Here is a 17,315-nt window from a genome sequence, read left to right as displayed (position 1 = left end):
CAGCATATATGACTTCATTGACTATTTACAATTAGCTCAATAGATAGAATTTATCTTTTTTTAAATTAGGAAAAAGGAGCAAATCTGCTTTGGTGTAAAAAAAAAGTGGATAATGCTAGTATTGATTGATAAAACAATCAAAATAATAAATTAGTAAAATATACAATGATAAAGCTTTTAATTACAGAAACCTGACATACTACCAGCTCCTTATTTTCTTATACAAGTCTCTAGAGTTCAAGATCTAAACAAAGGATTATTTACAACCGACAAGCAATTTATCATCTTGTCCATTTTCTAAGGGCCTGTTTCTCAATTATGATGTTGACTTAATCATTTATTTAAAGTTCCATCACACAGCTAAAAAAGCAAGTGCTCAATAAGAACAAAGCCTCCATAACAAAAATCTCAAAAAAAAAAAAAAAATGTTTAAAACATACGATTTCTTATTTTTCACTGCCTTCGTGTTAATAACATACATCTACTTCAAATTATATTATTCACAACTAGGAGATTGTTTCCTGCGAATCTGAAATTCCAAGACTTTTGTGATCACATTGATCACTATTCTAAGTTTGTCCGTCTGATTGTATTAATTCAAGCTTGCAATTTATTTTCAAACAAAAATATCTGCATATATAAGGTAGTGTTCCATTTATTTTCAAATAAGAAAGAAAATGCATGCAAAACATTAATATGCACTAGTTACTTTCTTTTTAAAAAGCATTTAAATGTTAAGAGTTACCTGGAAATAAAGGTTACTCCAGTTGTTCCAATTTTTCCAACAGTGTCGAGAGTAACATTTCCTGATGCCTTTCAAACAGATAAGTTTGTTAGGCCATAATTATTCTTTGTTGGTTCAAGAGAAAATCCAATGGAAGAAAAAGTAATATTAGGGTATTAGTTATAAACATACCTTCAATATTAATTGTCAAATAAAGCCAAATATTCTCACAACTAGTGTGTTATACTTCAAATTATTATGTTTGCAAAGGCGGAGAGGGGAATATAACAAAAATGTTCTGCTTAGTGTTATGGGATCTCATTTATAAAAAAATCAAGAGTAAAAGAAAAGTCCAATGAAATCAGAGAAAATGCATATTTTCATTTTGTTAGAAAAAGATACACTCTTATCAAGAATTATAGCTCGCCAAAACCAACAAAGAATGGTATGCCATTTTTAAAATATTATTAATTACAGTTTAAACAACAGAAAATCATCCAGAGAAAGAAATATAGTGTCTTCGCGGTGCATCACTCAGAAACTACCAAACAGGCATATACTGCAGTATATGTCTTCCCTAGATTTTCATTTACTTAACTACATTCCTAATTAACAAAAGGGTGGACATATGGTGGTTAAACTGCATTGTACCTTATATTTACCTTTGTCTGTTGACTGTGAATGGTGATTGGGAATGAAGAAATAAAAGAAGCCACTCATTGTAGGGTAATCTCTGTGCAAAATTCTCAATCCGACACGTGGAATTGGAACAGTTTAGCAGGAACATCTGGAAGACTGAAGGAGAAAATAAATATATGACTGCTAAATTTGCCTATTGCTATGATTTTCTTGTTTGAATAAATGGGCTCCTGTTGGATGAACATCTTACTTTTGATAGTTAATCTTTTCATAGTGTACAACACTTGCAAACATGTATTAAGCATTCAGTCTATAAAATGAAAATTTATAGTGTGTAACAATATTGAATTACATTATACAATATGGTTTGGAGGGTAACTATGTTTCTTATTTTCCATAGAATAGTGCCAGAGGCATGAGTCAGAGTAAGGGCATTTTTCTTCTTGTGAGGTGCGATGACTTCATCAGATTTTTGTTTCCAGATTTCTAGCTTGCAATTTAATCTCAATATTGTGTCATAATAAGCTTCAGATCAAAAAGGTATAACAGTTCACTCAATAAATTCCAAGATTTATAAAATCATTTTCCACAAGGCTCCAAGAGTCCATACAGATGGCTTGAGATATGTGTGAAGACATCTAAAAAAATAAAACTGCTGTCCCTTGCTTGCTGAGTGTCAGTATTGCTTGGAAACAGGAAAACTAAATGTTGCCATAAATTATTCTATTGTCAACATGAAAAGAAGACAACTCTTCATACACAGGAAAGAAATCTACTCTCGTTTATAGCTGCCCACTGATTTAATTATTATCCATGCACATTATTTGTTCTTATTTGTATTTCTGTGCAAAAAGTTCTAAATTTTCAAGTACCAGCATTGGTGATACCTCTTAATTGACACCTAGAGGTTTAGAGCATAGATGGAAAACTCGCCGAGTTTCCTAGCTCGGCGAGTTTTTCACCAGTTAACTCGCCGATTTAAAAACTCGGCAGTCTGGTAAAAACTTGCCGAGTATTCAGCGCGTAATCGGCAAAAACTCGGCAAGTTTTTATGAAAAACTTGCGATTTACAAGTGAAATTTTTGCCCGCGGCCTGTGACGGATTAAAGCGGCAGTGAGTGTGTTTTTTCTCATTCTTTCTTGTATTTGCATTGTTTAAAGCCTTGAGGAGTGAAGAGAATAAGGTTTGGAGGCATTCTTGGCTGATTGCAAGTGATTCAAGGCGGATTTGAGTGGATTGCAGAGGATTCTAACCGATTTTAGAAGACAAATTTCTTTCCAGGTATGTTCATCTTATCATAGTTTGAAAACTTTTTATAGTTTTATAACAAATGTTCTTTTGTTTTTGTTGTTGTTTGTAAATGTTTTCAAATCATTTAAAATCATTTTGAATCATTTGAAACCCTAGCTTCTAAGGATATGGTTGAAGTTTGTTTGAAGTTTGAAGTTTGAATCATTTGAAATCCTAGCTTCTAAGTTCTAACTTTGTTTATTCATTTTTCTATATATTTATGTGTAGGGCAGCGGTCAACCATTAAAAAAATGACAAACCTGCAAGAAGAGTGGCCACAAACACCATGCCCATCTGGATATATAGGCACTCGGCCTAAAAATGCAAGAGATAAGGCATGGTGGTATGCCTATGAAGCTCCAAGTCCAAATGATATTGAGAAGGTGATATGCATTCCCTGTGAGAGAATTATTTCTGGAGGCATAAACCGCCTCAAATATCACCTTGCAGGCATAAAGAAACATGACTCAAATCCTTGTCTCAAGGTAACTGATGAAGAAAAAAGATTCATCAATGCCCTACTTGCAGCTGCTGAAGAGAAAAAATTGAATAGGGAGAGGGCAAAATTAGCTATGAGGGTAGCCATGGTTGAATCTGAAGGAGCTCCTTTTGATATGCAAGAGAAAAAAGAAGCACTTGAGAACATACCAAGATCTCTTCATGGCCCACGGATCCGCAAACAAAATTTCTCTTTTACCGGTTCCACTTCTTCTACATCTCCTACTTCTTCATCATCACCATCTGGATCCCCATCAGGGATAGGTGGTTATTTTGTGCCCAGGAACACACCTGGAGCACAACCATCATTAGAGGGCACTGCATGGTTTAAGGAAATGCATGACCAAACTGATATTGCAGCAGCTGATTTTTGGTTTTTCAACAATATCTCAATGAATGCCGCTGATAGTCCCTATTGGGTCAATATGGTGAATGCAATGACAATATCAGGCAAAGGGTACAAGCCGCCTAATCGCAAGGATATGAGTGGAAGGTTAGTATTTTACTATTTAGTAATTGTAAATAATTGTGATTCACTTTAGTTCATTGTTATATTTTAAATCTTAATTGTTATAACTTATTTTCTAATATTTTACTAACACTTACACTTTATTTAATATTACACTTAAATTTTGTAGGTTGCTTGACAAAGCGGTTGGTAGGGCAACATTGTTGATAGAAGACCAAAAGAAAGAGTGGAAGAAGTATGGCTGCACCATTTTATCTGATGGGTGGACAAATGGAAGAAGTAGAACCATTATTAACTTCTTGATTGCTTGCAAAGATGATGTGGTGTTTTGGAAATCTGTCGATGCCTCCAACAAAGTGAAAAATGCAGCCACATTGGCTTTAATGTTGGAGAATGTTGTCATGGAGGTGGGAATAGAGAATGTGGTGCAAATAATCACAGATAATGCAGCAGCATATGTGGTAACAGGTAGATTTAATTTTTTTTATTTGAATCAATATGAATCATGAATGTAATGCTATGGTATTATTCAATTTAGATTTGATGTAATTTGTAAATACTAAATATGGAAAGTTTGTTACTGATTATTGATTTTTTGCTAATCTTTTAGGTAGAATCCTCCAGGAGAGGCATCCCACACTTTTTTGGTCACCTTGTGCAGCACATGTCCTTGACCTTCTTTTGGAGGACATAGGAAAACTTGATTGGGTGAGTCTAGTTGTGGAAGATGCTAGGCGAGTCACGAAATATATCTATAATCACCCATGGGTTCTCAGTTTGATGAGAAAAGCCACTAAAGGCAAAGATTTGATGAGACCTGCTATGACAAAGTTTGCAACAGTCTTCTTGATGTTGCAACGTATTCTTGACCACCTTTGAAGCAAATGTTTGTGTGTGCTGATTGGGTTGCTTCACCTTACTCAAAGAAGCCCGAAGGAGAGGCTGTGGCACGAATAGTCTTTGATGATAGCTTTTTTGCAAAGGCTAAGGAGATTGTGAAGGTAACTTCATTATATTTTTAGTTTATTCAAGTTTCATTATCAATTCATAACTTACTATGTTATTAACTAATTTGTATTTTTCAAATTTCAAATGTAGATGTCTCTGCCCCCGGTTCTAGTCTTGCGCACATGTAATGGGCAGCAATCCCAAATGGGAGGTCTTTATGAGGCCATGGATAGGGCGAAAGAGGTTGTTAGAAGTTACTATCACGGGGACAGTCTCAGATTTGACCCCATTTGGGAAATAATTGATAGGAGGTGGAACAATATGCTCCACCAACCTATTCGTGCAGCAGGCTACTTCCTTAATCCCAAATTCAGGTACTATGATAATTGATTGTCCTTGAAGTTGGGATTTTAATAAGTCTTTATTTTACTTTACTTTTTAAGGTTGTGTAGTAAGACTTGATATCATTTTCTATTTGTTTTAGGGTTGATGATTCCTACTCAGATCCTAATGGAGAGGTCATGGAAGGTCTCTCTAAATGCATTGAGAGAATGATATCAAGTGAAGAGGAGAGAGACCTTATTGTGACCGAAGAACAAATCTATGTGGAATCAAGGGGTCCTTTGTTCTCTTCTATGCTAGCAAAGAGAGCAAGATCTACTCAAGCACCAGGTAAAGCGTCAAACTTTAAAACTTTTGCTAATTGATAAGTTGTGCTTCTATTTTTATTTTTTATTGCTTTATAACTTTTTTAATTTTTTTTTGCAAATGCTTGGTGGGCAAGTTGGGGTGGCAATACCCCCAATTTAAGGAAATTTGCTCTCGGAGTCCTATCCCAACCTTGTAGCTCATCCCATTGTGAGTGCAATTGGAGCTTATTTGAGTCCATCCATACAAAGAAAAAAAACAGAATGACTCAAAAACGGCTTAATGACCTTGTTTATGTGCACTATAATCTTAAGTTGCGCATAAAAAAGACACAGCTCTTAGAAGTACCTGGTCCGTTTGATCTAGATGAGATAGATCCTTATTCTGATTGGACAGCACAGGAGCCAAGTCCATTGTTTACACCAGATGAGATCGCTGATTTGGAGAGGCAGGCCATGGAGGGGGAGGCTAACACTGATTTTCAGTTCACTATGGATGACATTGAGGATGAGGACGAGGATGATGATTATTCAGGCGAGGATTAGGCATTACCATTAGGAAGAGATGCATCCTCTTCTAGGACGTTGAGCCAGTTAGTAGGGACGTCGAGCGAGGGGGCACAGCCACAGAGTTCACAGTCACGCAGCTCACGCCCTATCCCAATGCAGGGCACTTCTTCTAGGACTAGACCCCCTCGCTTTCCTGCTAGTGCAAGTGGAAAGAGGAAGATGCGATTGACATTGTATTGATGTATTTAGACTTTTAGTATTTACTTCTAGTTTGACAGATTGAAACTATTTAGTAATTTACTATTTTGCTTCCTACCATGAGCATTCTGCATGAGAATGCAATTTTGTACGCATTATGCATTTATATATATCTAAACTTTGTTTCTTTCTTTTGTATTGTCTTTAATTAACTTATTAGATGCATCTTCTCATTAAATTTTGCAAAATAAATGTATTTTTAATTAAATTTCAGCGATTTTTTAGGTTCCCGAGTTTTTTTTTTAAATCGCCGAGTTTTTCCCGATTAAACTTTTGGGAGGCTTGTCGAGTTTTTGCATTTGGCAAGTTTTCCAACTATGGTTTAGAGTTCAAAAGAACAAGCTGTTTCAAGCATTCTCCAAAATTTTGTTGGTTCATTATTTCTTTAGAAGCACTTTGAACTAAACTTGAATTCATTGGAAACCCAGTTTGAGTCCAAAAAGGTTAAAAGTGTCAAATGATTTTTTCACATTTTTTGTCATTTTGCAAATCTGTTTGCAGTTGTGAATCAGGAAAACTACCAACTAAGGGTGATTGGGAAATTGGATGATACAGGTGAATCACAGAGTATTTTTCCTAAAACTTTATTTGCTTGTTCAAGGTCTAAGAAAAAGATCCAGTAAACATTTTATTCTTGCTCAATGATAGGGGCGGGGCGCAATAAAATAATAGGCATACCCATAAAATTCTAGGCATACCTAACCTAACCTAAAAATTCTAGGGCTAGGGGGCGCAATAAAATAATAGGCATACCCACCATACCATAAAATTCTAGGGGGTCCCCCCCATAAAATGATAGGCCATAAAATTTGAGGCTAGGGGCTAGGGGCTAGGGGGCCCTTTGTGTTTTGCATTTCTTGCTTACAATGACAAGAATATATTATGATGGCATATTAATATAATATCTTTTTGAATCAATATAAGAAATATAAAAAAGGTTGAAGTAATCTGAGAATGGTGGAGCCACTACAATTCTAAGAACAGCATTTATTGTACTAACAGGAGATAGATATTAAGCAAATTCAGCTAGATAATCAGACATCAGAATACTGTTGCATCATTGTCCAGCACTGCAAAGCAAAAGAATTGTATTGCTAAGAAGATTGATGTATCTTCTCCCAACATATGAAAGCAGAGAAATGCACATGTGAAGAAAAAATGTTGCTGTCATCAAAAGTTGAGCTGAAATCCAATCTGACAAAATAGGTAGTCTCAGATAAGAAGAATGGTAGGTCAAAACTTATGTATACACTTTTGCTCTGCTCCCAAAATTCAACTTGTAGGTATGGTAATCACAAAAGGCAGGTAGTGGTTCATGTGATCTACGACTCTACTGTATAAAGATTTTGTGGGATGTTTTGTTCCCAAACAAAACATATCAAGTTTGTATTTGACAGTACCCCTCATCAGTGGCAAATTGTGTGTTCTCTTGTTTGTGTTAGTGAAGTCCAACCCCTAGGTTGTGCACAGACCAAACCAGGTTGTGTTCTCAATGTGGTTGTCATAGACAGAGGTCAGTTCACTGTTTTGATATGAACCCATGTTTAATGTGTGGTTTACAGGCACATGCTTCTTGCCACTGTTTTTAGAGTAATGAGTTAATACATGTTGTGTGTCACCGATCCCTTGTTTGTTCCTATCAATGCAGAATACCACTGTTGTTGCAAATGCTACAGATGTAACACTTGTGTCAAAGATTATATCAAATGTTGAGAGTTGGGCTCCTAATTGTGATGTGGATGATCTTCCTGCCGTTCAAGCTTGGGTTTGGTGTTCGTTGTTCCAATCTTCAGATGTGTATGTGAAAATCCTCCGTGCTAGATTCTTGTTTCATATTTGCTCCTGATTCAGTTCAACATTGTGAGTCTGAGAATGTTGGATGACGTGCATATGTGATTGTTGTTGATGCTATGGTTATGTTCAGATTCCGGTATGTGTGTTCATGTTAGTAATGTAAGCACAGCCTTGTGATCACCTCTGTGATCCTTTCTGTTTGTGCACAAGTTCATTAAATTGAAAAACCAAACATGTAGCATAGTGGAGACTTGTGACAAATACCTGTAAGGAAATCACTGAGTTCTGTGCACTTATGATCACTTTTTAAGAGGTGTGATACTTCACAGTTAGAAATTAAATTCTCTCTACTTCATCACATACTGAGGGGGAACTTCTCCTTTTGAATATGTTACCCTTCTTTTAACACCAGCATTCTAAACTTTCAAGTCAACTCCCTACAGTAAATTTTGTCCAATTTTTTATCACTGATGATAGTTTATGAAGTATAAGTCCTTAGTTACCGGATTCGTGACCTAGAGGTTGGATCCGGATTCGGGTCCGATCCGGATCCAGATTCGTGCCTAGATTCGTGCAGATCCAGGCAGGATCCTTGTTTTACACAGTGGATTCGTCCGGATTTGTGGGCCATGAATCTTGACGAATCCACTGTGTAAAACAAGGATCCTACCCGGATCTGCATGAATCCAGACATGAATCCTCAAGGATCGACAGGTTCAAGTGAGTCTAAATTATTTAATATGACTTTTTAAAATATATTTTTTGGCTTTCTAGTGCTAAAATGACCTTTTTATGCATTATATATACTAATAAACGAGAGAAATAAAAAAATTAAAAATATATATATATATATATATATATATTTGTTACTAGTTGGGGCTTGGGCAAGATCAGTAATATATATATTCACGAATCCTCCACGAATCCTAATCGGGAAAAAAAAAATCACGAATCCACAGATCCAATTCACGTGCCCGAATCGGATTCGTATCTCGAATCGGTAACTAATAGTATAACCTATGAAGAAGATAGAGTTATGAAGATATGCTGAGGTGGAATCATCGAATTCAACAGTTCAATTTCTGCTTCATTTTAAGATTGGGTTTGCAGAAGGCTGAATTGTTAATACATTCCAAGGTGCAACATAATCGTGCGAAGTTGAACTCGAACTTGAACCAAAGGTTTCAACTTCAACTTCAACTTCAAGTTCATGTTCGAGTTTGCAGAGTCAAAATTCAAGCTTCAAGGTTCAAGATCAAGATCCGAAGCTCAGTTCAGATTTCTAGAATCAGATCAATGGACACTATTTCTTTGAATTTTAAGATACAACTTGAGTGAACCCTCAACAAATCGCAGCTCCAAACATGTCATGATCATCTTGGCAAGGCGTAGTGGCAGAATCGTCATTAAGGCTTGAGCATGTTTAGATTCAATAAAGAGTGATATGTAAATTGTTTGATAAATGAGTCTCACTTCAAACATGAGTAGGTGATGGTGGATAATGAGATGTACAACAAGAAGGCTTCAACATGTGATTTATGTGCAGATATTGGTGCATATACTATTATAAGTTTTAATACAACCTGCAACCACAGATTTTTGTCAGCATTAAAATAATAGTCACAATGCGGGGAGCATAACTTTTAGCTCCACTGTTGGATCTGATTTAATTTTAGATATGTTTCCCAAAATCAAGTTTTCTAGACGTGCACCAAAGTGATCTTCAAAATTTGGCCAAAGTCAAAAGTTATAATGGACTGTATGCAGGTCTGTCAACGCACCAGCAAATGCAAATGTGCTGCAGTCAGAAAAACAGTCATGTTGCGGGGCCCACAACTTTTAATGCAACCGTTGTATTGAGCTAAATTTCAGATATGTTTGAAGAAACCTAATTATCTAAATTTTCTCCAAGCCGTTTTGTAAAATTCATAACGAATTATAAGTTATGATTATTTAAATGCAGCAGTATATCAATGACAGTTACAAGATCATGACAACAGTTTGCTACCAGCATATGCCACTCGTCCAAGAATGCACATGGGATTCATTTTAAATTTGGTAAATAGATTTGTTATAATTTATGAAACTTTAAAATGGCTCAACTATTAAAATTCCAAGGTGATAAGAAGAAGATTATTCATGATAATAATTAAACTAATTTTCAAGAAATGGTTATGGAAACCAAAAGACAACCCAAAGATGTTATTTATTGCAAGATTTAGATGTAGTGGGGGTTCTTCTTTTCCGGGGGGGTGGGAGTTTTATAGCTGCTGCTACATGGAGAAGATAGTTCTATTTTTGTAACAGGGAAAGCAATTTTTCTTTATGCAAATTGACTATGATAAGGGGATTGAACAATACTATTATTGTTTCATCATGTTCTGAAATAAAGAGAGATATGAGTGTGCTTGATTTTGTAGTCATATACATTTGTGTTTCTGATCTGGAAGGATTCTGAGTCCTTTTATTTCTGTTTTAGATACAGTTCTTTATTACCATGTTGAATGTGATATACGTAATCTTGTGGTTATGTATTCACGCTTTTGCATAAAGATATTTACAGCTTTCTCTCTTTCAGTTTTCTCTGTAATGTGAAAGACTTGGTAGATAGTCGTATGGCTATTTGCTAGTTTTTCTCTCATTATCAACTTATTAACCTTATAATCACGTTCATCTCATGTTGATGAGTGGATGTTAGAAAGCCTTGGTGTCTTCTGGTAAAAGGCATAACCAGCTATTAAAATTCTTTGAATATCTTTCTAAGAGGGAGCTGTACCTCTCAATTCAGAGGAAAGCTATCAATCTCATGATAGTATTTCCAACCATTAGTGGCAGTTGTTCTTCTATTTGGGCATTTTGAGTCATTCTTTGTATTTAGTTTTGGAAGGACAAAACTGTTTACTAACAGAATACGACAGGAGGAATCTTGTGTGTATTTCAGATTCAAGAGTTGGTGGCAGTCCCTTACACCCCCTTTGTAGTCTCTTGCTGGACATTAATAAAAGTTATCTTATCTCCTAAAAGATGCCTTGTGTTGCAGATCAGATCTGGTTCTTATGTGCATTGTGATGTAGAGATAATGTTGCAAATTATGTTGCAACAGACAGTGTGTGCCTCAGATGTAAACTGGAGATGCAATTGAGAGTGCCTGAGTTGCACTTGGTGATTAATTACATTTCATTTGGTGATGCTGAGATGAGCTAATATTGTCTTGTGATTGTCCAGAGTCTAGACGTTGGTTCTTTGATGTAACTAGTTATCCAAAGATTTTCATATATCAATGCATGGTCTTGGATAGCTTTGGAATTGTCAAGTAGTTGTTGGCTTTTCTCAATAAGATGAATTGTTGGTGCATTGATATTCACCTTGTTGAGATTCCTGGATGGTGGATTGATGCTTGCTTACCAATTTACATGGATCATTCTTGACTGTGTGTATATATATATATATATAGAATTTTGTAAACATAAGGATGAATGCATAAAAATGTCAGCAACAAGAAGAGTCTATCTTGTGTTGCAAATTTGACCCGGGTTTCACAGTGCCACAAACTTAACCTGTATATAATTTTGTAAACATTCACGTGAGTCATAAAAATATCAGCAACAAGAATTAAAAAACAGGACTGTAACTTGAAGAGAATTTATTCTTGCTGCAAATTTGCCCTAGGTTGATTCTGTACCAGAAAACTGATCCAGATCATTTCCATGCTACAACATCAAGCCAAACCATGCAAAAACAAAATTTCAACAGAATGGAAAGGGTTTTAGCATACAGCTTCTTGAAGGTTTCTCCTTGCTCTAATGGATCATGATTCATTATAAATAAGGGCAGGATGTATGTCTTTAGACATGGAAGAACTTCAATAGTTGTATTGATTGAAAAATTAAGGCTTCAATGACTCATCTTGGTTTAAGAGGTTTAGACAATGTGGATCACCATTAAAGGAGGAAGGGTGAGTTTGCATGTTAAAGATATGGTACATCAGTCAGAATTTGAGGACTGTTCTGATAAATCTGTATACATATGTGCATGTATGTATGCCAGTTCATCATATGAATTGGTATAGATGCATACACATACATACATAATCAGAACTATTATTGCCATCAGTGAAATAGCTCTTGAAATTGACCAAACTATCATCGTCAAACTAAGTAAAAATTCTGAAGCATTCATTCTCTTGGGATCACGTTTGATCAAGCAAACAAATCGTGGTTATGATTGTTTATTCCAGATCGAAGTTTGCAGATGATTAGTTTAACCTAATCACACCCAATTAGGATCAGGTTCCTTAATTAATGCTCTTTAATATCTAATCGTGTCTCTTCATGAAGAGAGATATGGTGAATAGACTTGACCGTTTGTGATTGTGTCCCTTGGAGTAAATATAAGATAAGGATCCAAACAAGAGATATGACCATCAAAATCAATAAATGATTATATCTCTTCAGATCAGGACTGCAGTACAGTGACCGAACAAACACTAGTTCAGATTCAGACCTGTTAATTTGTAGTCAGTGTTTTTCAAAGCTGTTTCAGCATTTTGAAAATGTATCAGAGTCTCGTTCCTTCTATAAAGCCTAGCAACTTGAAGGTAGATCTTCAGAACCAGACTAAGGAAGATCCGATTAGATTATTTTTGAAGCCCTGAAAATTTGTGTTATGATAAATACTTAGTTACCGGATTCGTCCATAAACACCCGGATCCAGATTCGGGTCCGATTCGGATCCGGATCCACGTATGGATCCGTGAGGATCCACAGGCAGGATTACGGATCCTACCCAGATCCTCGAGGATCCACACGCGGATCTACACAAATCCGCGGCAAGGCCCAAATAAAGAAGCAAAAAAGTGGGCCCAACTTCATTTTTTAATGTTTCTTTTTTCCTAAAGGCCCTAAACCCTAAAAACGACCCTCTAAATCACAATGCAAGTTCATTTACTCTCTATTTTGCTCTCTCATACTTGCTAGTTTGAAGTAAAGTGCTTGGATTTGAAGGAGATCGGTTGTGGAGCTTCAAATACCTTGCAAGAAGTGTTTAAGGTATGCATTTCAACCATATTCTTGAGTTCTTTCATAGATTATTGATTTATTTTTAGTTTTGCAAATTTTCAAGTTTTTGTGTAAGTGTGAAGCATGGTTTTCTTTCACTTTTTTTTCTACATTGCAAGAATAGAACAATGAGTAGTCAAGGCTCAGTGGGTAGGGGTGGGGCTACATCACCAAGCTTCAAAATTGATAAGGGGTCTCCTTTATGGAGACACACAACAAGAGTTGCACAATGTCTTGGGGGTGGGGCATACATATGGAAATGTAATTTTTGCAACATACAACATAAAAGCTCCTATTCCCGAGTGAAACTACATTTTTTGGGCCTTGCGTGTGAAGGAATTCACATGTGTCAAGGTAGTGATAAGAAGGGATTACCAGCTGCACAAATAGCAGCATTAGCAAAAGAGCAAGATGATGCTGATAGAGCAATTGCAAAAGCAAAACGTGGTGCTTCCAAAAAAACAAATATACCAACACCATCATTCGATCAAACAAACACAAGAACACATCCTTTTTTGCCTATGCCAACTACAAATGATGAAGATGAAGACCCATCTCCACTCACCCGCAAGAGAGGCCCACTAGATAGGGCATTCCAAAATGAAAAGAGAGACATTGCTGATCACAAAATTGGACGTTGTTTAATTGCAAATGGTGTTTCATTTAATTTTGCTAGATCACCTTATTTTAGGGAGATGGTGGAAGCAGTAAATGATGCACCCCATAGTTACAAACCGCTTGGTTATGAGAAGTTGCGCACTACCATATTACATGATGAGAGGAAAAATGTAGAGGCTCAACTTCAACCAATAAGAGATTTTTGGGTTCAATCGGGTGTGTCTATTATTTCGGATGGGTGGAAAGATTGTAGAAACCGTCCATTGATCAATGCTATTGCTGTATGCCCTAAGGGGGCAATGTTCTTGAAGGCAGTTGATTGTGAAGGGCAAGTGAAAGATGCAGAATTTATTTCACGCATTCTCATTGATGCCATAGAGTCAGTGGGTCCTGATAATGTTGTCCAAGTGGTCACGGACAATGCAAAAGTTTGCAGGGCTGTAAGGATAATTGTATAGTCTAGATATGATCATATCTTTTGGACACCATGCACCGTCCACTCTCTCAATTTAGTGATGAAAGCAATTGGCACCGAAATAGATTGGGTGAAAAGGATATATGAGGAAGTTGAAGAGATTCAAATGTTTGTGACAAATCACCAATGTCACAAGCAATTTTTAGGAGTTTCTCGGACTTGGAGTTATTGAAGGTAAATTTTTATATTTAATATATAATTGAATATTATTGGATTCCAAAATTTTTTTTTTTTTTGTTGTTTACATTAACATGTTTTAATTTTTAAATGTTTTACTAACTTGAGTTTAACATGTTCTTAGGTTGCTGAAACCCGCTTTGCCTCTCACACAATCGTCTTGAGACGACTTGTGAAGGTAAAAGAAGCATTGAAGCATATGGTCATTAGCCTCCAATGGGGCGTTTGGAAGAATTCCAATACAGCAAGGGCCTTAAATGTGAGAAGAATGATACTAGATGAGGATTGGTGGGGTCTTGTGAGTTATGTGTTGGAAATCACCGATCCAATAATGGCAATGCTTCGCTTCGCAGATAGTGATGAGCCATGCCTTGGGGATATTTATGATTCCATGGATAGTATGCTGGAAAAAATTAAAATGGTAAGTTTTACGCTCTTTTACAACAATTTTTTATTTGAGAGATATCTAGATTCTAAAGTTTAAATTGACATATTCACTAATTATAATTATTATTCATATTTCATATCTTAGGTCATACAGAGGAGGGAGAATGATCCTGAGGACACCCTTTACAAGAAGGTGGAAAAAATTGTTCATCATCGATGGAACAAGATGACCACACCTTTGCACCTCCTTGCATATGCTCTATCCCCGAGGTACTGTAGTTCTTATCAAATGTTTGTGCTTATTTTATCCAATGTTTGTGCTATTGATATTTGATAGTGTTCAATTGTCTTTTGTTATCCTCAGGTACTATAGTGCAGATGTACTTCGCCTTCCAAGTAGAGTGCCACTATTTAGAGATGAAGAGGTTGCAGATGGGTATAAGAGGGCACTAGCTAAGATATTCCAAGATCCAGAGATTGAGGCAATTGTGAGGAGTGAATTTGCTGCTTTCAACTCAGGTGAGGATTTCCACCCTATTGCCATAGCAGACCAAAGCAAGATGGGCCATCAAATGGTGGTACCTTCATGGGCAAGCCTTCACGTACCTCCAACCTCTTGCCATAAAGGTCCTATCCCAAATAAGTTTGTAAAATTAAGCTTAAGGTTAACATTCTCAATTCCTTGAATTTATTATTTAATTTATTTATCTTGATTGTTGTATTGATAATTTTTAATTTCTGTTTAGGTTGCCAGCTCTTCTGCAGCTGAGTGGAATTGGAGTACTTACTCCTTTATCCACTTAGTCAAACGCAACTGGTTGGCTCCAAAAAAATTAGAAGACCTTGTGTTCATTCACAACAATTTGTGCTTGTTGTCACAGAAGGATCCCAAGTACAAGAAGGGGCCCAAAAAGCTTTGGGATGTAGCACCCGAGACTCCTGATTTAGATATGACCATCCGGGATCTTGCTAGATCCACTTTGATTGATGTGGGTGATGAGGAGGAGGATTATGAGTTAACAATCCCCTCTACTACTAGTGGTTTGGGTTCCTCTACTGATACAGATGCAACACTTGCACCTCATCAGTACCCCTCTGATGCGGATTTTCTTGAAAATCCATTTGATGATTAAATCAAAAACTTTAGTGTTGACTCTTGACTCTTTTATGAGTAAATCATGTTACAAACTTTAAGTTTAATGATCTATATTTTGAATGTTACAAACTTTCACTTTTAGTAATTCAATGTGAATGTGTTGATTTTCTTTATAATCGTGAAAATAGATTAATTATCAATGCCATCGATCAAGTATACTAGATTCATAGATGCATACTAGAATCATAGATTCATACTATAAAATGATTTAGTTTTAGAATTATGTATATTTCTCTTATTTTTTAGTATATATAATGCATATATATATGCACGAATACTCCACGAATCATAATTGGGGGAAAAAAAATCCCGAATCCACGGATCCGATTCACGTGCCCGAATCGCGGCAACTAAGGATAAATATCGTGCAAACAAAGTATATTTTAATTCAGGCCACAGTAGTGGAATTTACTTGTGATATGAGTTTCATAACAATCCACGTATCCCTTCAGAAGATAATACAGAGACAGAATCAATTCTAGAAATAAATATTTGAAAATTCTTTGCAATGATGATAGGAATATATTTTTTAGTTGGAATTTCTGATGACTGTGTTGCTAGCATATGGAAATAATAAAAGTAATAAAATGGTCTCCAGCAATGATAAATGTCATATCTGGTTGCCAACAGCAATCAAAACCAGAATGGCTTCAGTATATATTTCCTGGACACCATCTGAATGAATCTGCTGACGAAATTCTCTGTCAAAGTAGTTTGATAGATTTGAATGAAGGAAGGTGAATAAACGTCGAAGAGTTTGATGACTCGGTGGATCCCATGCCACCGTTTACAATAAGTTTGCAATTAACGCAAAACTGTCAGGCTAGGAAGTTATTTATTATCTATGTTTGCAGCTGTTAAATGATAATAAATATATATTATCTTGATGCCTTTAAGGATCCGATTTTCAGAATATATTTTTAAGCAGGCTTCGATTAATTTAACCCGAGCAACTAATTTCAATTGTTATTAGCATAAGGGTGAGTATACGGACGACTTGGGCTTAGTGTTACGTGTTTAATAAATTTTATAATACCCATTATTTGGCTAATAGGAGTGTTTTAAATAACTAATGATACAATTGGTGTACTCGATGGAAGTTGAAACTGAACATATCTATATATTTTGTCTCATTCAATCATCGAACCTGTTTACCGTACTGGTAAAGTAAATGAACACATACAGACAATGAACTCTAACAGCAGAATTATATTCCCGATAGTAGATGAATGATGATTTACAATGATCCCAGACAAGATATAAATACTACTGCCGAACCTTCCCGAAGGAGTCCGTCGGCCACAATTATTCTATCCGTTACAAACTATTTACCGCCGGACCGTCAGCTACGGAGTACCGAAACACCGCCGGACCGTCGGCTACAGAGACATCGCCGGACCATCGGCTACAGAATACAAAATACGGCACCGTACAGGTAAAGAAATCAACACATTTAGATAATAATAGCAAAATAGCAGAATAATATTCGCAGTAGTAGATTAATGATGATTTACAATGACCCCAGACGGGATATAAATACTACTGCCGAACCTTCCTGAAGGAGTCCGTCGGCCACAATTATTCTATCCATTACAAACTATTTACCGCTGGACCGTCGGCTACGGAGTACCGAAACATCGCCGGACCATCGGCTACAGAAACATCGT

The 17,315-nt window shown here is 36.2% G+C and overlaps 2 protein-coding genes across 5 annotated transcripts in view; one reads left to right on the top strand and one right to left on the bottom strand.

Annotated features, from left to right (window-relative positions):
• QPT (quinolinate phoshoribosyltransferase) overlaps window positions 1-17,315 on the bottom strand; it is a 202,779-nt gene that overhangs the window by 73,776 nt on the left and 111,688 nt on the right. For 2 of the 4 annotated variants that reach the window (XM_089819851.1, XM_089819853.1), the window contains 2 exons: window positions 746-813; window positions 144-630 (listed from right to left, as the gene is read on the bottom strand). In XM_089819851.1, coding sequence (XP_089675977.1) covers window positions 570-630; window positions 746-813 — 129 coding nt within the window. In that variant the 3' untranslated portion in view covers window positions 144-569. Of the gene's footprint in view, window positions 1-143; window positions 631-745; window positions 814-17,315 lie in introns of those variants that run through there. The other 2 variants (XM_089819850.1, XM_089819852.1) reach the window with 1 other exon arrangement.
• LOC149566546 (uncharacterized) lies at window positions 1,949-6,115 on the top strand. The gene is made up of 2 exons (XM_089819855.1): window positions 1,949-3,645; window positions 3,791-6,115. The coding sequence occupies exons 1-2, from the start codon at window positions 2,906-2,908 to the stop codon at window positions 4,128-4,130; spliced, it is 1,080 nt and encodes a 359-aa protein (XP_089675981.1). The 5' UTR covers window positions 1,949-2,905; the 3' UTR covers window positions 4,131-6,115.

This window comes from Cupressus sempervirens, chromosome 3 (genome assembly GCF_028749045.1).
Source record: "Cupressus sempervirens isolate cs-2001-9-10 chromosome 3, ASM2874904v1, whole genome shotgun sequence".
Classification (NCBI taxonomy): domain Eukaryota; kingdom Viridiplantae; phylum Streptophyta; class Pinopsida; order Cupressales; family Cupressaceae; genus Cupressus; species Cupressus sempervirens.
This window is presented reverse-complemented; position numbering and strand designations above follow the sequence as displayed.

Coding starts and splice junctions, on each gene's coding strand:
- LOC149566546 (XM_089819855.1), top strand. CDS start 2,906: ATGACAAACCTGCAAGAAGAGTGGCCACAAACACCATGCCCATCTGGA. Junction 3,646..3,790: donor CGCAAGGATATGAGTGGAAG/GTTAGTATTTTA, acceptor TAAATTTTGTAG/GTTGCTTGACAAAGCGGTTG.